At 47.2% G+C, this 26751-nt stretch overlaps 1 protein-coding gene across 1 annotated transcript; it reads left to right on the forward strand.

Annotated features, from left to right (window-relative positions):
- Positions 1-1501: 1501 nt before the first annotated feature.
- On the forward strand, positions 1502-24755 carry SLC38A11 (solute carrier family 38 member 11). The gene is made up of 12 exons (XM_035130830.3): positions 1502-1939; positions 3294-3411; positions 3859-3933; positions 6427-6561; positions 8719-8784; positions 10109-10215; positions 10991-11070; positions 19012-19082; positions 20653-20814; positions 22919-23031; positions 23756-23887; positions 24368-24755. The coding sequence occupies exons 1-12, from the start codon at positions 1886-1888 to the stop codon at positions 24632-24634; spliced, it is 1380 nt and encodes a 459-aa protein (XP_034986721.2). The 5' UTR covers positions 1502-1885; the 3' UTR covers positions 24635-24755.
- The last annotated feature ends 1996 nt before the right edge of the window (positions 24756-26751 follow it).

Consider the following 26751-nt stretch of genomic DNA (forward strand, 5'->3'; position numbering starts at 1 on the left):
GCCAAGTGGAAGGTTTTCCTTAAGTTTTTGAGCCCGTCAGCTGACTGGTCACACACAATACAGAATACTTCTGAGCGTGTAGCTTTGAATGGAACTGATCGGGGGTGTCTGATTATTAGGTTCCTGGGATATATGGACAACCCATATTTAGCAAGGCAATTGGGGCATTCCCTATCTGGTCAAGAGGCTTTTTTCCTAGGTTTCAGAATTCAATGCAGCTGACCATTTAGGGAGTCCCCATAATCTCCTTTATCGAGGAGAGGACACAGACTGGGGTGGTGGTCCAGAAAAAAGGCTGTCTAGACTGTGCCCTCTCCCCAGCAGAGGAGATTTTTGTACACATTTAGTAATAAGTTGACCTTTTGAAACAAGCCACCTCTTCAACTCGTCCATTTTTTAATTTTTTTTTTTACAACTATGGAAAACAAGGGTTTGAAATGTGCAGGGAGTTTCCACAAATACAAGCTGGAAAAGTGATGGGGGTTGGGTCAATGTGGCTTTACCATACTTAACGCCAACAACCCCCTCTCTCGTGAGGTCTACGAATCAAACAATTACAATTACAGACAGTAACAATGTATATTTTAGAGACAGTAGCATGAATATATTTTCTGCGTATTTCAAAGTCCCAAAGATAACATTGTAGGTGATCAGAGAGATCAAAAGAAGAACAAACGAACACAATGAGAGTGAAGACAGAAGAGATGGTGAAACATATGGACAGACTCCCGCAGTTTGGTCAGACTCATATTGGTGGCTTCGAGAACACTCTCCAACCATCTCATCCTCTGTCTTCCCCTTCTCCTTGTGCCCTCCATCTTTCCCAACATCGGGGTCTTTTCCAGGGAGTCTTCTCTTCTCATGAGGTGGCCAAAGTATTGGAGCCTCAGCTTCAGGATCTGTCCTTCCAGTGAGCACTCAGGGCTGATTTCCTTCAGAATGGATAGGTTTGATCTTCTTGCAGTCCATGGGACTCTCAAGAGTCTCCTCCAGCACCATAATTCAAAAGCATCAATTCTTCAATGATCAGCCTTCTTCATGGTCCAGCTCTCGCTTCCATACATCACTACTGGGAAAACCATAGCTTTAACTATACGGACCTTTGTGGCAAGGTGATGTATCTGCTTTTTAAGATGCTGTCTAGGTTTGTCATTGCTTTTCTCCCAAGAAGCAGGCGTCTTTTAATTTCTTGACTGCTGTCACCATCTGCAGTGATCAAGGAGCCCAAGAAAGTAAAATCTCTCACTGCCTCCGTTTCTTCCCCTTCTATTTGCCAAGAGGTCCTATTTGCCAGGGGTCCTTTACCTTTACCTTTTACCTATTTTCCATGGGCATAGCCAGGTTTTATTTGGGGGGGGGCAGACTTAATTTTTTTAAGGGACAGGACCGAGTTATCTGCGATGCAATTGGTTAGTTTAAATATTTTTATTTATTGGTTTGATTTAGGGGGAGGGGCAGCTGCCACCCCAGCGCCCCCCCCCATCCCAGCTACGCCCATGATGATCCTATCCTTTTCCAACTCAACAATTCTGATGTATATTGGGCGGACTGCCGAGCTCCAGCAGAAATACAGCCCAGGCTGCCCTTCTGAATCTCCGCTGGCCTTCCGACACTCCCCATCTCTCCCCTCCCCCCTTTTCGGGCACCCTTCCAAGGCGCTCCTGGGAGCGGAGATCACGCTGCTCCCTCCGCCCGCGGGAGGCCTCGCCATTCCCAGGCGCGCACGTGCTGCAGCGTCCCGATCCGGAGCCCGGGAGCCGGCGCGCTCTTCTCCCTCGGCGTCCCCAGCAGCCTCTGTCCCGCCGCCTCACTCCGTTCATGAGAGCTGCAGGCGGGATCCGGAGAGGGGCTTCCGAGGGAAGCCGGGCAGGGCGAGCAAGCGGCCATGGAAGAGCTCGCCCAGCGCCCCCCGTCGCCCGCCACCAGCCCTGCCCACCCGGTAAGCCGCACATCTTCTTGGTTGGGATCCTAGGAAGTTTTCTTAAATTCTCCTCGCCTTTCAGCTGGTCCCTAGGGTAGGAAAGCAAACTCCTCCTTTCTTTTTTTAAAAACACAACCTCGCGTATTTCATAGAAGCGTAAGAGTTGGAAGAGTTTGTCCAGCCCCCTGCCATACAATAATAGTAAGGGAATCGAACCCGTGACATTGGCATGGTCAGCGCCGCACTCTAACCATCTGAGCTGGCCATAACTAGCCTATCTTTGCATGCCAAGGAAGTCCGCAACTCCTCGAGGGTTTGAGACCCATTGGCTACCTTCACCTGGTTTAGCCACCTAGTCAAATTCCTTCCCCGGGGTGTTAGGGGAGGGGTAGTACCTCTGGTGGGGGACATGTCTGGGGTAGTTTGCCCACCTCAGTTCTCACCTCTGGCTCCTAGAAGCTGTCAGTGTGCGACAGCGGCCACCCTCCACCCCGTAAATAACTAAGATAAAACACAATGTGTATTTATATAATGTTACGCAGATATGGCTGGCATGGGGAGAAGGGGTATTGTGATAACAAAATGTTTCTGATAACTGTGGTTGTGGGTGCCCAGCTCTCCTTAGATTTACAAGAACGCCCTTTGCTGTTCAGATATACCACTTTGCGAAGCAGATTAGATTTACAGCACAATCCTGTGCAAGTTTACTCAGAAGAAATATTAGTTGAACTATCATCTGATGGGGCAAGCGTGTTTAGGATTGAATCATTAAAGCAATTAAAGTAAAGGCTTAAAAGTACCTGCTCTAGGATGTTAGGGGAAAGGGCAGGAAATAACTAACTTGCCCAAATTTTTAAAAACCAATATACTTTCAAAATCTAGTCCTTATTTTGATGCATACAATAGATCAGCCTGGATAGCTCAGTTGGTTAGAGCTTGGTGCTGATAACATCAAGGTTGCAGGTTCGATCCCTGTATGGGACAACTTTATATTCCTGCATTGCAGGGGGTTGGACTAGATCAGGCATCTCCAAACTTCAGCCCTCCAGATGTTTTGGACTATATTTCCCATCTTCCCTGACCACTGGTCCTGTTAGCTAGGGATCATGGGAGTTGTAGGCCAAAACATCTGGAGGGCCGCAGTTTGGGGATGCCTGGACTAGATGATCCTCAACATACCTTCCAACTCTGTGACTTTATGACTGGCAATATTTTCCATGTCACTTGGTATTTGTTTTAGGGAGGAAGGGACGCCCTTCCAAAACCAAATCCTTGTATTTTTAGTTTTGTTAAATGATAAAAAAAATTGTGGGTTTTTTTTTTTTAAGTGAATATATTTTAGACTGACATCAATACTACTTTATTGAAATAGGAGGAAATGGATGAAACAACAACCCTGGTTTGTAAACCAAGAAACAAAGGAGGAACTAGCAACCTCTCATCAGCTGCTTTTAATGTCATCAATTCTATCATAGGATCTGGTATGATAGGTAAATACATCAGTTTATTTTTCATTCCAGTTAATTACTATATAAATTTCACTCAAGTTTATTATTTTGTTGGACTTACTATCAATCATATTTTTTGGGGTTGTAATTTTATTACAGTAGTGCAGATTAATGTCAATCAAGATCAGGGAACCCAATGGGCTGTTTATATATTTAAAAATTGACTTTGTCAATGGCTTGCTTTGCATGACACAGTAAGCCATACTACAGCTTCCTGGAACCTTACAAATATGTGGGCGTACAGATAGGAATTCGCAGCCACTTTCCTCCAGATTCAGGAGCCGATGGCATGAGCTTCCTGTGGCTTGGGCTTCCTCAGATCTTAAGTAGCCCCTGGGAAGATGCGAGAGGACCTGGCAGCATCAATAAGTGGCAAGAACTTGTGGGGGGACCTCCAATCTAATTTGTTTGTTTGCATCGTTTTCACAGGCCTGCCCTATTCTCTGAAGCAAGCTGGCTTTCCATTGGGAATATTGCTGTTGTTGGCCGTTGCTTATATCACAGGTATTGCCTTAAAAGTGGCCACTGTCAGTAGAGAGAATGGTCCAGGAATTAAGATTGGTAGAATATACAAAGGGTCTTCATTGATACTACAAGTCCTAAATCAGGCATTCTTTTATCCACGTGAACAACTTTACTTGGAGAGAGAGCCCCTCTGTGGTGTCCCCAACATGCTATATGCCCCACCAGCACTGTCCACACTTTGGGGGAAGATCTGAGGGGGAAATTTTGGCTGCATTTGGGCTTGCCCTATATGGGCTCCATACTTTCTGCAGAATCCAGCTTTCAGCTCACAGGAACAGACTGCATGCATTATGTAGCTTTCTGCCCTTCAGATCTTCCCCAATGTGTTGACAGCATATGGGTGGAGCAGTTGGGACACAACAGTAGGGCGTGGCTTGTGTATAGAGCCGCTCCATATAGTGTTACTCAAGTATAAGACTGGGACGCGGGTGGCACTGTGGTCTATACCATTGAGCCTCTTGGGCTTGCCGATTGGAAGGTTGGTGGTTGGAATCCCAGCAATGGAGTGAGCTCCCATTGCTCTGTCCCAGCTCCTGCCAACCTAGCAGTTCAAAAGCACACCAGTGCAAGTAGATAAATCGGTACTGCTGTGGCAGGAAGGTAAATGGCATATCCGTGCGCTCTGGTTTCCATCACAGTGTTCCATTGAACCAGAAGTGGTTTAGTCATGCTGGCGACATGACCCGGAAAGTGGTCTATGGACAAACGCCGGCTCCCTCGGCCTGAAAGCGAGATGAGCGCTGCAACCCCATAGTCGCCTTTGACAGGACTTAATCGTCCGGGAGTCATTTACCTTTACTCAAGTGTACAGGAAAAGCGCTTAATCTTCTGAGATGATTTTAAAAGGTAGAGCACTGTGCTGCATTGGATGTCCTTTCCTATGTGATATTAGGATACCACGAAAGATAGATTTTTGCAAGTTTCTCAGATTTAGCATCTAGTAAAGAGCTTGAATCATGAAATTAAATACGTATGAAGGCTGGGCTCCGAGAGGACCTTCCTAGTGAACCGAACACTAGCAATAGATGATTGCAAGCATTCCCATCCACCTTTCACATAGCCTAGTGCAGAGGACACTATACCAGGGTTTCCCAAACTGGGGGCCTCTAGCTGTTTTTTTTGGGGGGGTACAACTCCCAACATCCCTAGCTAGCAGGACCAGTGGTCAGGGATGATGGGAATTGTAGTTCAAAAGCAGCTGGAGATCCAAGTTTGGGAAACCCCGCTCTAAAGCATAGTTTCCCCTGTGAACTAGGATTGCAAATAGGATCAAACCATGGTTTGCAGTTCTGGTTTGTAGAGAGCAGTTAAACCATGGAATCTCTGTTGTAGAGAATCAGTTAAGGGCACAATGCAATTACAGTGGTACCTCGGGTTAAGTACTTAATTGGTTCTGGGGTGCCAGTCGCTCCCCGAAAAGTACTTAATCTGAGCGCTGATAGCGCGTGTGCGCAAAGCGCCAATAGAGTGCTTCTGCGCATGCGCGAACCACGCAGATCGCTTCTGTGCATGTGCGTGCGGCAGAACCTGGAAGTAAACACTTCTGGGTCTGCGGAGTACTTAAACTGAAAGTACTCAAATCGAAGCATACTTAAACCGAGGTATGACTGTAATAGCAAGCAACTAATCTTGCATTTGTGAAAAACATTCTCTGTGTACCCATTATAACAGAAAATGCCAATGTAATACACATCAGTTTCGTGTGCTTTGCTGACTTATCATATTCCCTTATTAATCCTTGTGAACAAAGTTTAAAACTATATGTGACTCTATCTAGGTTCAGTGGCAAATTAGTGTCAGGGAGACCCATGTTCAAATCCCTACTCACTGAGCAATCAGGGCCATTAAATGTCTCTCAGCCTCACCAACCTCACAGAGTTGTTGTGAAGATGAAATGGGGTAGGAGAGAATCATTTTAAGAATAATTTGTACTAAAGCTTGTACTCTAGCCATGCTAGCAGACCTCAGGGCAGCCCATTTGCTCCCATATCCTGCTGCTTACATGGGCACGAACTGGGCTGCTAGTTAAGAGCGCTGGAAGGAGCCGGTGACTCTGGAGACAGATACGGAATGTTAATTGACACCACCCAATGCAGCCTGTGAGGGCACATGTGGATTGAAAGAATGATCCACTGGCCTGGCAGTAGCAGGGATCAAAGGCAGCTCTCCTTGCCTGACCTACAAAATAAATAGGTCAGTTGTCTAGAAATAATTGCAGAAGAGATCTCTAGCAATGTCTCCCCTAATGGACACTGGAGTGGAGATGTAGTTGTGTTACCAAGACATTTTCCTTTGGCTTCTCACAGGTTTTGTGTAAGATCTCCTTTTCCCTGTGTTCCCAGGTAAATCCTCCACGGTGGCTTCTTTCAGTCTGATGAAAAAATAAAAATTAAAAATCAAGAGAATAATGCATGAGAAATTGATCCCAAATAGATTGTTTTTAATAGAATGCTTATTTTTTCTCCTCAACAGATTATTCTATTATCCTATTGATTAAAGGAGGGAACCTGTCTGGAACCAACAGCTACCAGGCTCTGGTCAATAAAGCATTTGGTTTTGTAGGGTACCTAATTATCTCGGCTCTCCAATTCTTATACCCTTTCATTGGTAAGGTCACCTTGGAGATGCATTAAAGAACAATGCCTTTTTGCAGTCTATAAAAGAAGAAGACCAGAAGCCCACGTGGTGTAGTAGTTAGGGTGTTGGACTAGGACCTAGGAAACCAGGATTCAAATCCCCACTTGGCCATGAAGCTCTCACTGAGTGACTTTAGCCTAACCTGCCTCACAGGGTTGTTGAAGGGATTAAACGAGGAAGGAGAAAACCAGGGGCGTAGCCAGGATGAAAATCAGGGGGGGGCAAGGGGCGGGGAGCAAGGGGCGGGGCCAAGGGGCGGGGGCGGGGCCACATCGGAGCAGCCCGAAATCGGGCTGCTCCGACTCCCTCCTCCCCCTCCGCGATAGGAAGGGACGAGGGGGAGCCAGGATCAGCCCGAAATCGGGCTGCTCCGACTCCCTCCTCCCCCTCCACGATCGGAAGGGACGAGGGGGAGCCAGGATCAGCCCGAAATCGGGCTGCTCCGACTCCCTCCTCCCCCTCCGCGATAGGAAGGGACGAGGGGGAGCCAGGATCAGCCCGAAATCGGGCTGCTCCGACTCCCTCCTCCCCCTCCGCGATCGGAAGGGACGAGGGGGAGCCAGGATCAGCCCAAAATCGGGCTGCTCCGACTCCCTCCTCCCCCTCCGCGATAGGAAGGGACGAGGGGGAGCCAGGATCAGCCCAAAATCGGGCTGCTCCGACTCCCTCCTCCCCCTCCGCGATCGGAAGGGACGAGGGGGAGCCAAGATCAGCCCGAAATCGGGCTGCTCCGACTCCCTCCTCCCCCTCCACGATCGGAAGGGACGAGGGGGAGCCAGGATCAGCCCGAAATCGGGCTGCTCCGACTCCCTCCTCCCCCTCCGCGATCGGAAGGGGCGAGGGGGAGCCAGGATCAGCCCGAAATCGGGCTGCTCCGACTCCCTCCTCCCCCTCCGCGATCGGAAGGGACGAGGGGGAGCCAGGATCAGCCCGAAATCGGGCTGCTCCGACTCCCTCCTCCCCCTCCACGATCGGAAGGGACGAGGGGGAGCCAGGATCAGCCCGAAATCGGGCTGCTCCGACTCCCTCCTCCCCCTCCACGATCGGAAGGGGCGAGGGGGAGCCAGGATCAGCCCGAAATCGGGCTGCTCCGACTCCCTCCTCCCCCTCCGCGATAGGAAGGGACGAGGGGGAGCCAGGATCAGCCCGAAATCGGGCTGCTCCGACTCCCTCCTCCCCCTCTGCAATCGCTGGGGCAGGTGGAGGGAAAGCCCCAGAGCCGCGCAAAGCGGTTGCCTGGCTTTCCCTCCGCCCGCCCCACAGCCAGCCGGCTAGAAGGGACGTCTCCCTTCTCCCTTGCTGGCTGTGGGGCGGAGGGAGGGAAAGCCAGCCAAACGCTTTGCGCAGCTCTGGTGCTTTCCCGCCGCCCGCCCCACAGCCAGCCAGGGAGAAGGGAGACGGCACCGGGCGGGCAGTGGGGCAGGCTGGCCAGTGGCCCTGCTTCTAGGGGGGGCAATTGCCCCCTCCTGCCCCCCCTGCCTACGCCCATGGAGAAAACCATGTATACCACCTTGAGTTCCTTAGCAGAAAAGGTGGGATGCAAATGAAATGCATAAATTAAATTGGTCCAGGCTTAGCCTTTAATCTTCCCCTTTGTTTGGTTGGAACCCTGGATGGTGAAAAAGGGGCTCTTAATAGCGCCCCCCCCCCGTGCACTGATAATTTGCATGAGAGGGGTTGCAGGGTCACCAGGTCAAGTGGTGAGGCCTCCTTGTGTGGCCCTAGAAGCCCCTCCTACAGACACAGTGGGGGCAGGTGCCCTTTGGGTCTGATAGGGCAGGTGACAGTAGATTGGACCAGAGTTAATGGCAGCCAAGGCCAACACATTCTAGTGCTGCTCCCATCCTCCTTTGCTGAGCTGTACAAGGGCATCAGTGAGAAGGAGGAGGAGTAAGGAAGAGGCTGGTTTTAAGGAAGAAGGCAGGCAGGCTTCCTGGGATTAGTTTTGAAATGAGCCCCATCAAGTTCAGAGGGTAAATTCGCCTTAAAGTATTGAACATAAAATACATTTCATGTTTGGAAAAGGCATAGTTTTTCACTGATGCAATTTTGTTGCACATAGTGTATGCTTAGGTTTCATTTTATCCTTTCAAAGTGTTATTAACGAAGTAGTTTCTTCTTTTAAAGCCATGATTAGTTACAACATTATAACAGGAGACACTTTGACTAAAGTTTTCCAAAGAATTCCTGGAGGTGAGTCGATCAGTTTTTGTTCTTCCTGATTACCGGTAATAAATGTTTTTACTTAACTTGCTAGGAAAGTTGATCAAAATATTTGGCCACGGATTAAATATTGTAAAGGGCTGTGACACTCACCATAAGTTATGCATACTTTTTTTTATTTTCTTGGTATATCTTGGGGATTCAGACTTTGGTACAGTGGTACCTCGGTTTACGAACTTAATCCGTTCCGGAAGTCCATTCTTAAACGGAAACCTTTCTTAAACCGAGGCATGCTTTCCCTAATGAGGCCTCCCACCGCCAGTGCCCTTCCACCATTTGGATTCCGTTCTTGGACCGAGGTAAAGTTAGCAAAACGTGATACCCTTTCTGGTTTTGCGCAGTTCGAAAACTGAATCGTTTGTAAACAGGACTGTTCTTAAACCGCTACCACTGTATCTGATATATAACCTTGACCCATTCTGAGAATCTCAGGTTTTATTTTCAAAAGGCATGTTTCTAGTCCGTATGAATGCAGGGATATGTTGTCTCCAGAAGGATCTACTGTATTGGATCCTAAGGCTGCAGTCCTACACATACTTTGGGAGCATTGCATTAAATAGGAGTATATGCCTAGCATTTATGGTGTTCTTCATAGTCTGCAATCACTTTCTCAAGTCATATATGACTGCAGTCTGTTGCTTGTCATCCACCACATATGGCGCCTGCAACCACACAGTTATTTGCACAAAATCTAAATTTTAACATTCAGTTAATAAAAGCATGGCGGTAGAGAGCATTTATACAAAACAAACATGCATACATTTATTTGCATTATTTAATATGGAGTACACCATTCATTATACTGGGTATAAATAATTGCTATAAGTTTATCGGCTTAATTTTTTGAAAAAAGACTTGTGCTTGTAAACTTTGTGCTTTATAATGCCTCCCTTTTTATATCAATATTAATAATTGGGGAAATGCTGAAGCGTTCTGTACATTATGTATTGGTGTAATCTTGTAATGTTTTCTTAAAAGTAATCCTCACTGAGTTCAATGAGGTATACTCCCATGACACGGGATTGCAGACTGAGTTTTTGTAATATAACTCCTTAGCATAAATGTTGTTGGCAAGTATTTTGATGTGCTTTGTCCTAAATACGGTTGGTGCTATATAAATATTCCAAAAATCGCACATTTTTTGTTCCCCTCCTACCTGTCCTCCTTTCATGAACAGATTTTTAGACATTCAACACATTAAAAAATCATGTACGTTTCACATTTAATGAGCAACCTAACATCCATTTCTTACAGAAATATGCATCTTAACATTTCTCTCTCTTTTTTTAAACAGTCGATCAAGACAATTTGCTCATCGGTCGCCATGTCATTATTCTCTGTGTCACCATCATCTTCACCCTTCCTCTTTCCCTCTTTAGAAATATATCAAAATTGGGGAAGGTAAATCATTACTGTATAGAAATTAACTTCTCGATTTGAGTTAAGAATGAAAATAGTGCCAGATCAAACTTCCTCAACCTAGTGCTCTCTGAGGTGTTTTGGGCCACATCAGCCCTGACCAGCATGGTCAAGTTGCCAAGGACGATGGGAATTGTAGTTGAAAGCATCTGAGGGAGAATCCAAGTTGGGGAGGTTGACCTTGGTTGATAACTGGGGTAAGAGTTTTAACATATGGGAGGAGAAAAAGGTTGAGCAGACACAATATGTCAGGCATAGGCAAACTCGGCCCTCCAGATGTTTTGGGACTACAACTCCCATCATCCCTGACCACTGGTCCTGTTAGCAAGGGATGATGGGAGTTGTAGTCCCAAAACATCTGGAGGGCCGAGTTTGCCTATGCCTGCATTTTGTGTTTTGAGGGTTATCAAAATGTGTCACATGGTACGGACATTGCAGCATGGAAGGTATCCTCTGTGTAGGAATAAATGTGATAGCTATAGGTAGATGAGCATGGCTTAAAGGCACATCATGCAGCCACCTTATTGAAGCTAGGCTGGTCCTAATATGGATGGAAGACTGGGATCCAAATACTTTCTGCCTTTCCCCCTCTTTTGTATATACATTTTGAATGGCAGGTCTTTTAATTATACTGGCCTGTCACCCATGGAAATGTTTGTTCTCTCTTCTTTGACAAACAAGATTACGCTTTTGGAAATTCTAAAACGTTTGACCACTAATGGGCATAATTGGCTAATGCTTTTATTGTTATTTGCAGGTATCGTTGGTTTCTCTGATTTTAACCATCCTCATCCTGGTGTTTGGGATTATAAGGGCAATTACATTTAGTGCACAGGTGTAAGTAATCTTGCCATTTCTCGTTTTCCATAATCTCTCTGGGAGAAATAAAGGTCACGGTTAGAGGCAGTTGGTGCTTTGTAAGTGAGCTGGATCCAGCTTGAGGGAGAGCTCAGTTTGCAAGTTTTGTTTTAAGATACAAAAGAAGGCCTCTTGTGGCAGTAAACCCAAATTGCAGGAAAGTTGCAGCACGGCAACATCACTTTGGCTTGGTGATTTGGTGAATCACGGTAGTGATGGAAAGGGCCTTTTCTGATTTTTTTTTCAGCCCACACAGCTGCCATCTTGATTGCTGTTCACAATAAAAATGGCTGGGGGGGGAATCAAAACCCACTAAAACAATGCAGAAGGAGAAACTGACAGGGAAAATAATGTTACCTAGTCATAGGATATTTCATTGGTGCTCTCCAGAAAATATCGCTTGACAATGAGACAAAGACCCTATTGAGATGTAATGCAGCTGCTCCATTAAGCGATGGTTTGTTGGTGGTAAATGAGCAGTGAGTTCAGGTCGTGCTGACACTGCGACGAAGCAATGAGCTTGAGTGCCTCCTCCTCCACTTGTGCTACAGACTTAAGAGGATGACTTCTTGGCTCCTTAATCCGTTTCCCATGATGCCTGAACTGAAACCAGTAGTGTAGTGGAGCGGGAACATAGGGAACTGCAGCTCCTGTAACCTTTTCTTTTCTTTCAGAGCTAGTACACCAGGATAATTGACAAACTGACCTTGCTTTGGCACTTTTATGTAGCTCTGAGGGCCTTCTGGCAGTTCCCTCACTGCAAGAAGTGAGGTTGCAGGGAACCAGGCAGAGGGCCTTCTCGGTGGTGGCGCCTGCCCTGTGGAACGCCCTCCCACCAGATGTCAAGGAAATAAACATTTGTGTGGCGATACCGTGTTTCTCATATTATAAGACACGTCTTATATTTATTTTTTCCTGAAAAAAACACACCATGGCTTATTTTCAAAGGATGTCTTATTTTTTAATTAAGTACCGGTACCGGTATCTGTACAGACCACAGACCTGCTCCCACCAGGTCTTCGCGCGCGGCAGGCAAAGGCTGCAGCCGGGTGTTGGGGCTGCGCGCGCTGCGCGCTGAGGCTGCAGCCAGGTCCCGGGTGTCCGCGTGCAAAGGCTGCAGCCGGGTTCTGGGGCTGCGCGCTGAGGCTACGGCCGGGTCCCGGGTGTCCACGCGCGGTGCGCAAAGGCTGCAGCCGGGTTTGGGGGCTGCGCGCGCTGCGCGCTGAGGCGACAGCCGGGTCCTGGGTGTCCGTGCGCGGTGCGAAAAGGCTGCAGCCGGGTTCTGGGGCTGCGTGCGCTGCGCACTGAGGCTGCAGCCAGGTCCCGGGCGGGGCCGTCTTTAGCTTATGTGGCACCGTGGTCCAGGGATCCCTCGGGCGTCCCCCACCCTCTGCGCCTTTGCGGCCGGAGGATGCCTTCGCGGCCCACCCGCCGCGTGGCTCGCTGGTGGGAGCGTGCAGCCCGGGTGGGTCCTCCTGAAAGGAGCGAGGTGTGCAGCCCACCCCTCCCCCCGCCGGCCTGGCGTTTGTGTCAGAGGGCTGCCTTCAGGGCGGAGGGAAGGCTGCTTCCTGCCGGGAAAGCGGCGCTTGGTGCTCCACGCAGGCGGGTGAGCGGGTGGGCAGGCTTGGTGCTCCATGCCGGGGTCTGTGGCTGGAGCTGGAGCCCATCATTCAATTCCATCGTGACGTGATTTCTCCTGCCGTCCAGCCCCCCCCCCCGGCCCGCCAATTTCGCTCTAATTGCAGGCGCTCCCCTCACACACCTTAACGCTCTTGCCCACCCAGTCGTTGAAGAGCTTTTATCTCTCCCCACACCCACTCCCTTCTCCCGACGCTATCCCTTGGCGGGTGGGGGTGGGACAAGATCCGCTTCCTGACCCAGCAAGCCACACCTCACACTCGGTGGCCTTCTCGTCGTCCCGCCTTCACAATTTCCCCCCTTCAAACTTTCCCCCCTTTGCCCTCGTCGCCCACCAGCCCGCCCGCCACCTTCGCTCCCCGTCCCTGCCGCGCATTTCTCGCCTTCCTTCTATCCCTCACACTGGCTCGGCTGCCCACGCAAAGACGAAGCAGCTCCTGGCCGGGGCAAAACTTGGCCAAGCCACTCCAGCAGGATTTGCTCCCAGCAGCGGGAGGAAAAGGAAAGGGAAGCGCGCCCGAGGCATCAAGAGAGCGTGTCCGCTCTGCTCGAGGCAGACGGAGGAGGCACAGCCTTGCGCCACGCGGGGGTGAGGAGCCACGAGAGTGGCCAGTGTTGTGCCAGCCCCCGAGCTCCGTGTGGCTCCTCAATGCGCCCTTCGATGCACCCCTGCTGGGCGGGCGCGGTGGTGCATTGCGCCACCCAGCCCAATGGGAAAGACGCCCCTGGTCCCGGGGGTTAACGCGGCAGCAGCAACCCTTCTTTGTCACAGACCTGCTCCCACCACCCGGTATGGCTTATTTTCGAGGTATGCCTTATATTTTTCCACCTCAGGAAAATCCTGCCATGCCTTATTTTGTAGGGATGCCTTAAAATATGAGAAACACGGTACCCCGATGCCTCCCCGAGAAATAAAAACACTAGACACATTGCATAAGGTTAATGGGCATAGAAGGCCACAACTTTATTGATTACGGATGTAGAGGGGTATTGGCCTAGGCATTGGATCTAACCGACTATATCCGACTCCAGCCCGCTCTGCTGGCAGTCTGTGAAAGGTTAACCACCATTGGATGAGTCCTGCGATGCACATCAACTAGGAGCTCATCCTGGGGCCACCGCTAGGGGCGTGCCCTCTGGCCCTCACCTACCACGGCTTCGGACTTGGCAACGCCCCCGGACTCCTTAAGGGAGTACCTTTCCGCATTTTGGGGGAGGTGATGGCCGCAACCTCCCCCCCACACCTGTACCTTCACGAGATAATCCAATGCCTGCCGCCAAAACCCAAGTTGTGATGAGTAGCTACGAGGTAGGCGAAAACCACAAGGCCTGAGCCAATTTGCCAAGTGGGAAAAACTCCTACCAGGCCCCAATAGGCGACCAACCGTAGTCCATAGCACTGTCACGAAGAAACCCTGCCTACGTGGGGGAGGTGGGTGGGAGAAACGCAGTTGTTGAATCCAGAAGAAGCAAGGCAGAGTCCCTGCCGCGCTCTTGTTCAAATAGGCGAGCCGCGCCCCCCAGAGCGACCTAATTGGCTGTGCTAGGGGCGTGCCGCGGCAGGGAGATGATCAATGGGCTGGGGGGGAATGCTAACCATTCCCCCCCACGTGAAGGCCTCGTGGCGCCCACAACATCTCCTCCCCCCGAGGTGGGGAAGAGACTCTATCTGACTTTTAGAAGACAGCCCTGTTTAGGGAAGTTTTTATTGTTTAATGTTTTATTATGTTTTTATATATGCTGGAAGCCGCCCTGAGTGGCTGGGGCAACCCAGTCAGATGGGCGGGGTACAAATAATAAAATTGTTGTTGTTGTTGTTGTTGTTATAAGGAAATAAGGAGGCTTCCCAGTTTGTTTGTGACTGATTAGTGAAGCCAAGGGACTTTACGCTACCCGTTTAAATAGTAACCCTGTAAGATTGTTCGTATTCCTAACTAAAAGCTGAAAGTTGTGTTTCAGAGGGCTGAAGGTCAAAGCTCAGTATAGTTTGCAAGTTGAACCTTACAAGCCTGCTGAGTTCGCTGGAGCTTATTCCCAGGAAATTAGGACTTCAGTCATATTGAGCCTAATAAACTGGGCATTGGACTATCTGTGTGTGTGTGTGTGTGTGTGTGTGTGTGTGTGTGTGTGTGAAATAATGGACCCAAGAAATGCAGTTTCTTGCATTTTTGGGCTTTCGTTGGGAATATGGCTATAGGAGCTGCCATGATGATGAACTTTTTCCACTTAGGAAGCTGCCTAATAGTAAATCAGACAATGGGTCCACCTGCATCTCAGTATTGTCTACCCTGCCTGGCAATGTCTCTCTATGATTCTGTGTCTCTATGGGTCTCTCCCAAGCCTACCTGAAGATACCAGGGATTTAACCTGGAGATTTTCGCAGGCAAAGCAGATGGTCTTCCACTGACCAATGGTCTTCCCGAAATTTAAAATTTCAAAATTGCCATTTCATCACGTAATGGAAAAGTTAAAATTGCATGTGTTATTTATGAAATGGGGTGGGGAAGGAAGAAATGCCCTGCTTTTGTTTCCATTATATTTAAACTTTTTTCAGTGTTCTGTAGTTTCCTGACCAGAAGGATTTCTTTTCTCACACCAGCCATGACCAGCAAAGAGGGTGAGGGGCAAATGCCTTATGTCTGGGTCCCTGTGGTTACTTGAAAGAACAGCATTTTTCACATACTTAAAGTGCTCAATTAGTCACAGAAGAGTTAAGACCTTTATTAGGGCATATTAAAATGGAAGGATGGAACTTTCAGGTTTTCCAGATCTCTTCTTACAACTGGATGCTACACAGTAAAACATGGAAGGAGAGAAGGAGAGAAAGGGATTTCAGACACCTTTGAAAAGCTGATCCTTTGTAACATTTGAGTAGGTCCTAATAACTTTTGGGTTATTTTCTCATGGACATACAGCTGCCTAGGAACTGTTTGTGTGATGGTTAATAAGGTAGTCAGTCTTAATTCCTGCTACAGAAAAGCATTTATACGGATGCTTAATTCTGGCAATATTTCAGCACTTTGCTTCTATTTCCTCTTGAAAGACAATGGAAACGTACACATGTATAAGGATTGCCTTAAGAGCATTGTTGGGAACAGAGCAGAATGCATCCTGTCTGGCCTGGAAACGTATATGGGTGGGAATATTGCAAATTTCTCTCTCTCTCTCTCTCTCTCTCTCTCTCTCTCTCTCTCTCTCTCTCTCTCTCTCTCTCTCTCTCTCTCTCTCTCTTCATAAATAAGCAAAGAAACACATTTCAATCCCTTGCCATTGTGTTGCTTTGAGGCAGTAAAGGTAAAGGGACCCCTGACCATTAGGTCCAGTCATGACCGACTCTGGGGTTGCGGCGCTCATCTTGCATTATTGGCTGAGGGAGCTGGTGTACAGCTTCCAGGTCATGTGGCCAGCATGACAAAGCCACTTCTGGCAAACCAGAGCAGCGCACAGAAACGCTGTTTACCTTCCTGCTTTGGAGCGGTACCTATTTATCTACTTGCACTTTGAAGTGCTTTTGAACTACTAGGTTGGCAGGAGCTGGGGCCGAGCAACAGGAGCTCACCCCCTCGCAGGGATTTGAACCGCCAACCTTCTGATCAGCAAGCCCTAGGCTCTGTGGTTTAACCCACAGCGCCACCTGCTTCCCCGTCTGAGGTAGTAAAGAGGGCATTTATTTCCAAAGCTGGAATAATAATAACTGCTAATTAATAAATGCTGGGTTATTTGTAAAAGAAAAGGCGATGGCTAAGGAGAGCTGCAGGTTCTGATTGATACTTGAGAAGAGTATTGGATATCAAAAGAAACACTTTCTGGAGTAGGGGGAGCTTCATAGAACTGGCAAGAGTAAAAGCCTGAAGTTGCATCTTCTAAGGTAAATGGTGCTTGGAAAAGCTAATTTGTCTGCGGCGGAGATAAAGCCTGACAGCTGGGCGCTGTCCTCTGGCCTGGCAGCTGTGTCCTGCTGCTGCTTTGCAGTTCACTGAAAGTGCAGCGGCTGAGACAGCAGGTGGCAGCAGCCTCCCCTGTCAAGACAGATGAGGACTGAAGCCCCTGACTATTGAAGGTGGGCGTTCTCCCCTCTGGCAACGTTTTTATCTCATTTTACTGCACCCCTGTTTGAAGGCAACTGTATACAGTCGTACCTCGGAAGTTGAACAGAGTCCGTTCCGGAAGTCCGTTCGACTTCCAAAACGTTCGATTTCCAAAGTGCGGCTTCTGATTGGCTACAGGAAGCTCCTGCAGCCAATTGGAAACCGCGGAAGCCCCATCGGACTTCCAAAAGTACTTTCGAAAACCAGAACACTCAACTTCCAGTTTTCTATCGTTGTAAGCTAGAACATTCGACTCCCAAGGCGTTCGGGAACCGAGGTATGACTGTGGTTGCAGAATTATATCTGAAGACGCTGCATATTTTGGGAGGTAGGAGGATAATGGAAAGGTGGCATTCTCTAACCCCCTGCCCCCCCCACTGCCAGGGAGCAGGATTACTTGAGGGGAGGAATCTTTTGGCCCAGTGAAATTTTGAAAAGTCACTGCCAGCTCCTTCTTCTCGAGCTTTATCTGATCTGCTTCCAAATTCAAAGTGATTTAAGTTAAGAAATGCACAAATGGCATGCTTTGCAAAAATTTGTTTGCTGTATTGCAGTTCACAGTCCCAAGCAAAGAGCTTTAACTGTGATGCTGTTTTGCTTTGGAACTTGAATTGCTTCTCCCGTGCACGGGCTACAGTCTGTAACGTCATGTATGGGTATAGAGCTGGCATGGAGCAGGGGCATAGGAAGATGGGGGCGGTGGGGGCGGGCCGCCCCGAGCGGCGCGATCCCAGGGGCGCCATCGCGGCGGCCCACCCTGCCCCCAAAACGCATGCTCCGCCCCTGTGTACAGCGTGCCCCACCCCCAGAACGCGCACCGTGCACCGCCCCTAGAACGCATGCCACGTCCCTGGGGGCAGTGCGCCTGCTCTCCGCTCCCGGTGGCGGAGCATGAAGCTCCGCCGCTGGCATGGTGTAGTGCCCAGAGTGTTGGACTAGGACCTGGGAGATCAGGATTCAAATCCCCACTCAGCCATGAAGCTCGCGGAGTGACCTTGGGCTGGTTAATCACTCTTAGCTTAACCTACCTCACAGGGTTGTTGTGACGATGAAAAGGGGAGGAGAACCCTGAGCTCCTTGGAGGAGAAGGTGGGTTACAAATGTAATAAATAAATAAATGTATATAATGATGCATGGAAATTTCCAGGCAGTAATTGTACGCAGATTTACTCAGAAGGAAGCCCGTGGTGGGTTCAAATAAGTGTGTTTAGGATTTCGGCCTGAGAGATTCAGGCACTACAAATCAAATTAAGCCTCTCCTATCTCACAGGGACACAGGTGGCGCTGTGGGTTAAACCACAGAGCCTAGGGCTTGCTGATCAGAAAGTCGGTGGTTCAAATCCCTGTGACGGGGTGAGCTCCCATTGCTCGGTCCCAGCTCCTGCCAACTAGCAGTTCGAAAGCACCTCAAAGTGCAAGTAGATAAATAGGTACCGCTCCAAAGCGGGAAGGTAAATGGCGTTTCCGTGCGCTGCTCTGGTTTGTCAGAAGCGGCTTTGTCATGCTGGCCACACGACCTGGAAGCTGTACGCCAGCTCCCTCGGCCATGAACGCGAGATGAGCGTTGCAACCCCAGAATCGGTCACGACTGGACCTAATGGTCAGGGGTCCCTTTACCTGCACCCTTTGTCATTGTCATTTTCTCTCTCAGTTAGAACATAGTTTGTCAGCGTTGATTTGCAACACTGAAGGTATGAAACCCTAGGCTATTGTGTCCCTGTTGCCCTCCTCAAGGGGCCTGAGGCAGTTTAAACTGAGCACAAACAAGTCCAGAAACTGCAGGTAGACTGAGATGTGAAGGTTTTGCTGTTGCTAACTATAGTTCGGATTAACAAGAAAACAGCTGGATGGCTGCAAGGCTTTTTACTTTCCATTTCGTAAAAAAAAAAAATCTCTTCAGTGTTTGTGCGTTGCAGGGGTTTGGACTAGTTGACCCTCAGGGTCCCTTCCAGCTCTACAGTTCTGTGATTCTGTGACTGCCCTGGCAGTTCATTTAGAGCAAGAGTGGCTAGCATGTTGCTGGGGGAAAGCCCCCATGACCCCTGACCAAGCTGCCTGGGGCTGATGGGAGTTGGAGTCAGTCCATCAGTTGCGCAGCCACATTTTCCATACCCCTGACTTTCAGCTTTTCTTTTATTTTAAGTGTTATTCATGGTGGGAGTGGCAACCTCTCAAATGCAGCTTTTTTTTCCAGATCCCAAACAGAAAATCCGTGGGTGTTTGCAAAGCCCAATGCAGCCCAAGCCATCGGGGTGATGTCATTTGGTATGTGCCATGTTTGGCAGCATTTCTGTAAAATCTGCAGCACATTTAGCATCCTCAGGTTCCCTTTGCATTAGTGAGATTCTTACTCTTCCAGATTTGTTTTCATTTTTCTTGTGAACGTTTTGTTTTACGTATTGATGGATTTGTGGGAAATGTTGAGCAGGGGCAGTTAACCTGTGGCCTTCTAGATGTTGTTGGACTCCATTTCCCATCATCCTCGGCCAACATAGCTGATGGTAAGGGATGACGGGAACTATATTCCAGCAACGTATGGAGTACTGCCCTTTTGCTATCCCTTTGAGCTACCCACCTGATCACCATCTTTGCTGGAATAATCCGGTTCTGGTTTCGTAACGTACAACGATCACCCTCGACCTGATTTGTCCTTTGTCTTTTTGTTAGGGCAAAATGGGTCTGAATGATTACACCCTTTCTTCCACTGATAAGGCCAACTTTGAAGGTTCTTCCCATTTTCTTCTTTCCCTTTGTGCTCCTCTTCTAACAAGATTCCCTAATGAAGCGCTTGTTAAATTTGTTTCTTCTAACTATGCAATAGGGCTCGTTTTCAACTTCATGATATATCACCAGCTAAACATTGCAATATACTGATAAATCACAATGCCTGACATAACGATGGAGCTATGTAGAGACATTGGCTGGCTTCATGGTTTTCCCCACATTGTGATTTTGGCATAGCCTGTGTATGCACACATACATCATGATTCACAATATATTGCCAGGTCAAAAATTATGAAACTGATATCACGATATGGATTTCTAACCGGTTTGGGATGATATATCAATATATCACCCAGCCCTACTGTGCAGCATTTCTGTAGTGGGAGCATTGAGAGAAGAAAAATGCCACGTCCTACAGATATTTCCGTCTGTACAGGTTTTGGGAGTTAGGGCTTAGAAATTCCTTAGCGAGCGTTCAGAAAGGCGTTCTTGCTCCCAGAGGTCGCCGCAGCAGCACCTCTGCTTTATTCCGCTGTAGAACAAGTGGAGCAGGGGGCACCAACGCCATCATTGGACCCAGCCAAAGTCAAGCACTTTAAGGGTCAAAAGTAGGCATTGTGGTAAACACATGGCTGCTGCTAGCTATTTGGTTCTCACCTCCAGTGACATCTCGTGAAACTTACCCATGTCCTGATGTCACAACGCAACGTGTTTTCCCTACCTTCCGCTGACAGCAGCCAATCCTGTGGGGTAGAAGCTGTGACACACAAAATGTTGTAACGTCAGGGCACGGGAAAGTTCTGCAAGGCAGGCTAGAGAAGGATTCTACATGCACATCTACTGTGTTCAGTAGCAGCCAAGCATTGCACATAACATCTGGTTTGCCCTTAATTCCCACCAATTCCAATGGGAGAGCTAGAAACAGGTACGCAATTCTTCTGTTGTGCTTTACTTAGGTTTAAGCCCATTGTTTTCAATAGCTTGCCTTTCCTCTGCTTTTCAGTACATTTGTCCCAAATCTAGTTTACCCAGTAATATGTATATTGCACGTGATTGCTTTTTTTATACAGTATATACAAAAAAAGTAAAAATACTGTTGTGCTTCTTCCAGCATTCATTTGCCACCACAACAGTTTCTTAATTTACGGCTCCCTTAAAGAACCCACACTCAACAACTGGGCTCGTGTCACGCATGTGTCCGTTTCGTTTGCTGTGTTTGTCAGCTTGTTGTTTGCTACATGCGGGTATGTGACCTTTAGAGAATATACAGAAGGTAAGCTATTCCGTTATGGGTTATAGTTATTGTTTACCTTGGCTTTCTGACAGTTCTCACCTGCATTAAGCTTTTCTTCTAGATTCACTCACCCAGGACTGTGGGTACTCTCTGTAGGATTTACTACTGGTACACAATTCAGCACCTGCAAAACCTACCTCACAAACAAAGCCCAAAAAAGTCAAGTATCTGGGGGACCTTTTTTTTCCAGAACAAAATCGCACATGAGCAGGTTCCAGGGGCTACGTGGATGGGTGGGACCAGAGGCAAAATTGGGTTGAGAAACCCATGTAAGTAGCCCAGCACAGACTCACACATTCCTCTCTCTCCATCCCAGCAGCCAAACATTCAAGGGCACATTCTATCCAGGCAAATGCACTCAAGGAGGACATGAAGTAGGGCTGTTGAGGGATGTGGCCATATTTGACCCCTGGGCATGAGGTTCCCCACTCCAGCCTTGTGGCTTCTTATATATCCACACCTCAGGCTTATATACTGAAGATTCTCCAAAGATAATCCTGAACTTGAAGCAGTGTATATTGCTCTAAAGAGCAAGTATAATGCTAATTATTATGAACTGGTGCCGAAGTTGTCCCTTCGCATATGGCGGGTGTATTCCACTCACAGAAAGGCCAATTCCATTCCTTGGACGAGGTGAGAGCAGACCAGGTGGAAGCTCAATCATATTATTCTCTTTGAGAAACCTCTTGAACAAACAATATTGCCAGGCTGCAGGAGCATGAGGAATTCTGTAAAACAATGTTCTTTGGCACCATGCCAATGCAGGAATCTTTTTGCCTAACATAGGGCTTGAACCCATGACCCTGAGCCTGAGAGGCTCGTACTCTACCAGCTGAGCTTGTATCAGATGAAGAGTAGAAGAGAAATGAGGAACCTGTGGGCCTCCCATGGTGTTGCTGGACTACAACTCCAATCATCCCTGACCATTGGCTATCCTGGCTAGGATTGATGAAGTTGGAGTTGGAAGGTTACAGGATGATGCCTGCTCCTGGAGTAGAAGATCACACAGAGCCAGCCCTTCTCAATTTATTTACTTCCATGTCTGCAGAGAACCTTGTATGGAGGAATCTGCCTCTTGGAAGACTTTCACATGAGATGGGGGAGAGGTGGAGTTGGGCATAGAGCTAACATAATTCGTAAGAGCCCTGCCCATCAAGCCCAGCATCCTGTTTTCCACCGTAGCCAGGCAGGTGCCCCTTGGGCAGCCCTCAAGCAGGACATGAGGACAATGGCTACAGTTCTTCACTTGTGCCACACCCCAGGCCCTTTGCTATAGCCGCCACATACAATCTATTATAGTTCTGTGTTCCAAGTGCGAAAACCCCTAAGGTAACATTCCAAAGTTAACAATCCTGTAGCACTCCTATACATAGCAAACGCTTCAGAGGTTGTTGCATATTTGAAGCCTTCCAGCTTTGATCCTGCGGCATGGGAAGTGTGTGCGCGCAGATTCCTCGCCCTGCTCTTCCTTAAGTGATTGTTCTTGTCACAAGAATAACAGCTACAGAGGAAATCTGTCTGCTTCAACCTTGCGTTTTTATTCATCTTGAAGGCACCTTCCACCCTGACCGTAATTCAGACGTCAGGAATACTCCTACAGTAAAAGCAACCTTGGTGTGCAAAGGATACCGAGTGCAAGCTCCACTACAAGATATAGTTTTTGGAAATGATTCTCTCACACACACACACACACCAAAAAACCACCACAATAGTATAAAATACGCAATGCCCCTCACATACACAGCTAAGAATGAATTCTGTAGAGTCATCACAGCAGAAATGGTCCATGCTGCTAGGGCCATATACCCAAGGCAAATGTTTCAAAAATAGAAGCTCACCATGCCTCGTGGCAACCAATATTGAACCAGAGCAGATGTGATAAGGAAAGAAAGAAAGAGCCTGCCTAGAGATGCTCTTTAGAATCCAGCCAGTATTTGTGGCTATCTAGGATTATTCTTTGGAAATATTGGAATTGAACCGAGAGGAAATTAAAAAGTTCTCATGAATGCTTGGGTCTGTATTCACAACTTCTATTTTCTCTTGCACATTACAAAGTTAACTTCATTGTCTGCCACTTCCTCAGGAGACATATTTGAGAACTATTGCCGAGATGATGACCTTGCCACATTTGGGAGGTTTTGCTATGGAATCACTGTCATCCTAACGTTTCCAATAGAATGCTTTGTTACCAGAGAGGTGAGTGTTAATCGCACCTGTTTCTTAGATTTCAGAGAGTCACCGTGAATTTCTGATGCCACCAATGCAGTGGACTATGATAAGGTATAGCATATGTCACCAAGTATTCTCATGTATTACCATTATGTACAAAATCACTTATTGTAGGATATTATGGGATGGAACTAAATCCAACTAATGTTCTCTGAAATGTTTGCATCCTTTTTATAGAATGTTAGAGTAAGCATATGCTCATGGAAATGTTAAGATTTATTTGATTATTGATTTAATAAATTTGCATACCGCCCTGTATCCATAGATCTCACAGCGGTTCACAACATAAATTAATTGACAGACATGGATAATGTTTGTTTTCTTTTTGGAAGTACATGGCCTTGGTTTGGCCCTGGTGTATACTGGATCCTTAACCCTCTGTCTAGGTTTTGGTTTTAAAATGAAATTGAAACAAAAAACAGTCCATAATCTAAATATTGATCTATTTTTCCAGCTGTATGAAAAAAAATTGATACTTGGCCAATTTAAAACCAGCTACTGTATGTGTTACTCTGGAAACGTTTTTAAAAATAAATAATTATGTGAACCTGGGTGCCTTGAGGGCAAGGGCATTTCATTGAAGTCTGGTGTTCAGTCGTAATCCATTCCTTTGGCTTGCGCATAACCCTAGCATGAGAAAATTAAAATATGCCACTTTGTAACAGTACTTAGAACTGTGCTTCTGTTTCAGGTCCTCGCAAACGTGTTTTTCGATGGAAACCTTACAACCATTTACCACGTTGCTCTGACAGTCATTGTCATTGCTTTAGCGACAAGTGTATCATTAGTGTATGATTGCCTGGGAATAGTTTTAGAGCTAAATGTAAGTGCACTGGGATTTTACAACTACTAAATTGTTGGAGTTTATTTTAGTTTAGTTTTTGCTTAATGAAGTAGACCACTTCCTCAAATTGTTATTGTGTTAGTAGGATATGTTTAAGGAAGAAATTTGGTGCTGTGCTTCTTTTAGGCAAGGTGATTAACTTTTTGCCTGAAGCTACAGAATTAAGTCCCCCCCCCCCCAGGGAAAAATGAGGGGGCATTCTAAAGCCCCTGTTCAAGCAAAATTATTAAGTCGCATCCTCCATTCTGAGGAATCTTGCAGGTGCCTGTTTTTGTTTTGTTTGAGTAACTGACAACCACTAAGTCTTGCCCACTGAAATCAACAAACTATAATCCATTGAATTCCTCTTTGTGATTCCCACCCCATTCCTTCTTAACTCTGTGTATTGAATTAATTCCAGGAGCATGTCTCTGCATCACACCACAAATGCATATTTAGTGTTTTGCTTCCTGCTTGCAGGGGGTGCTCAGTGCTACTCCACTGGTCTTCATCCTGCCTGCCGCCTGCTACCTGAGGTTCTCCGAGGAGCGATGGACCCATTCAGACAGCCTTCTCTCTGCCCTGATCCTTACCATTGGGGTGCTAGTGATGATAGTTGGCTTCGTTATGACTGTCCTGCACCCCCAGGAATGTAGCCATGGGCAAGAAATGCCATACTGCTTCCTGGGAAATGCCTCGCTCTACAACCAAACAGTCCTGTCTTCTCCGCAAACTCACCAACCCTAGGAGACAGTGCCTCCCAGACAAGATCAAGGCAAATGTTTTAGTGAAGTCCATTGTGTGTTTCAAGTTTTTAAACGTACTCTTTCCCTCTCTCCAAGATATAATAAAAGTTAAACACTGAGCTGCAAATGTTATCATTTTTTTGTGGTTGTGAATTCTTCCTAAATTGCAAAAATGCTGGTCATATATTCTCCAGTATGTAAGCAGACACCCCAGTTCTTTCGACCCAGCTGCTGTATTATTGGACAGCCTAAACTTAAGAGCTGGTTCCCACTAGAAGGAGAGAAACAGTTTTTGTTGTTTACTAGCACCTTCACATTTCCAATAGCATCACAACGGTGGTGTTAAGTTCACCCCAGATTGAGTAAAATCTAGGAAATCAATGAGATATCTTAGCAGATCAAAGGAACTTTCGATCTTTCATACTCAGATGGCTTTTGGGGGGGGGTTTCCCCATCTTTACTTTGATTGATTCTCCTCAAATTCTCCAAAAGATATTGAGACATTTCATTTTTATGTTATAAAACAAGTCATTATTGTATTATGCCCAGGAGGCTAACAAGTAAATAACAGTGCAATACCATTTGTTGTTGTTTAGTCGTTTAGTCGTGTCCGACTCTTCGTGACCCCATGGACCATAGCACGCCAGGCACTCCTGTCTTGCACTGCCTCCCGTAGTTTGGTCAAACTCATGTTCGTAGCTTCGAGAACATTGTCCAACCATCTTGTCCTCTGTCGTCCCCTTCTCCTAGTGCCCTCAATCTTTCCCAACATCAGGGTCTTTTCCAAGGATTCTTCTCTTCTCATGAGGTGGCCAAAGTATTGGAGCCTCAGCTTCACGATCTGTCCTTCCAGGGAGCACTCAGGGCTGATTTCCTTAAGAATTGATAGGTTTGATCTTCTAGCAGTCCATGGGACTCTCAAGAGTCTCCTCCAGCACCATAATTCAAAAGCATCAATTCTTCGGCGATCAGCCTTCTTTATGGTCCAGCTCTCACTTCCATACATCACTACTGGGAAAACCATAGCTTTAACTATACGGACCTTTGTCGGCAAGGTGATGTCTCTGCTTTTTAAGATGCTGTCTAGGTTTGTCATTGCTTTTCTCCCAAGAAGCAGGCGTCTTTTAATTTCGTGACTGCTGTCACCATCTGCAGTGATCAAGGAGCCCAAGAAAGTAAAATCTCTCACTGCCTCCATTTCTTCCCCTTCTATTTGCCAGGAGGTGATGGGACCAGTGGCCATGATCTTGGTTTTTTTGATGTTCAGCTTCAGACCATATTTTGCGCTCTCCTCTTTCACCCTCATTAAAAGGTTCTTTAATTCCTCCTCACTTTCTGCCATCAAGGTTGTGTCATCTGCATATCTGAGGTTGTTGATATTTCTTCCGGCAATCTTAATTCCTGCTTGGGATTCATCTAGTCCAGCCTTTCGCATGATGAATTCTGCATATAAGTTAAATAAGCAGGGAGACAATATACAACCTTGTCGTAATCCTTTCCCAATTTTGAACCAATCAGTTGTTCCATATCCAGTTCTAACTGTAGCTTCTTGTCCCACATAGAGATTTCTCAGGAGACAGATGAGGTGATCAGGCACTCCCATTTCTTTAAGAACTTGCCGTAGTTTGCTGTGGTCGACACAGTCAAAGGCTTTTGCATAGTCAATGAAGCAGAAGTAGACGTTTTTCTGGAACTCTCTAGCTTTCTCCATAATCCAGCGCATGTTTGCTATTTGGTCTCTGGTTCCTCTGCCCTTTCGAAATCCAGCTTGCACTTCTGGGAGTTCTCGGTCCACATACTGCCTAAGCCTGCCTTGTAGAATTTTAAGCATAACCTTGCTAGCGTGTGAAATGAGCGCAATTGTGCGGTAGTTGGAGCATTCTTTGGCACTGCCCTTCTTTGGAATTGGGATGTAGACTGATCTTCTCCAATCCTCTGGCCATTGCTGAGTTTTCCAAACTTGCTGGCATATTGGGTGTAGCACCTTAACAGCATCATCTTTTAAAATTTTAAATAGTTCAGCTGGAATATCATCACTTCCACTGGCTTTGTTATTAGCAGTGCTTTCTAAGGCCCATTTGACTTCACTCTCCAAGATGTCTGGCTCAAGGTCAGCAA

This window comes from Zootoca vivipara, chromosome 1 (genome assembly GCF_965207765.1).
Source record: "Zootoca vivipara chromosome 1, rZooViv2.hap1.1, whole genome shotgun sequence".
Classification (NCBI taxonomy): Eukaryota; Metazoa; Chordata; class Lepidosauria; order Squamata; family Lacertidae; genus Zootoca; species Zootoca vivipara.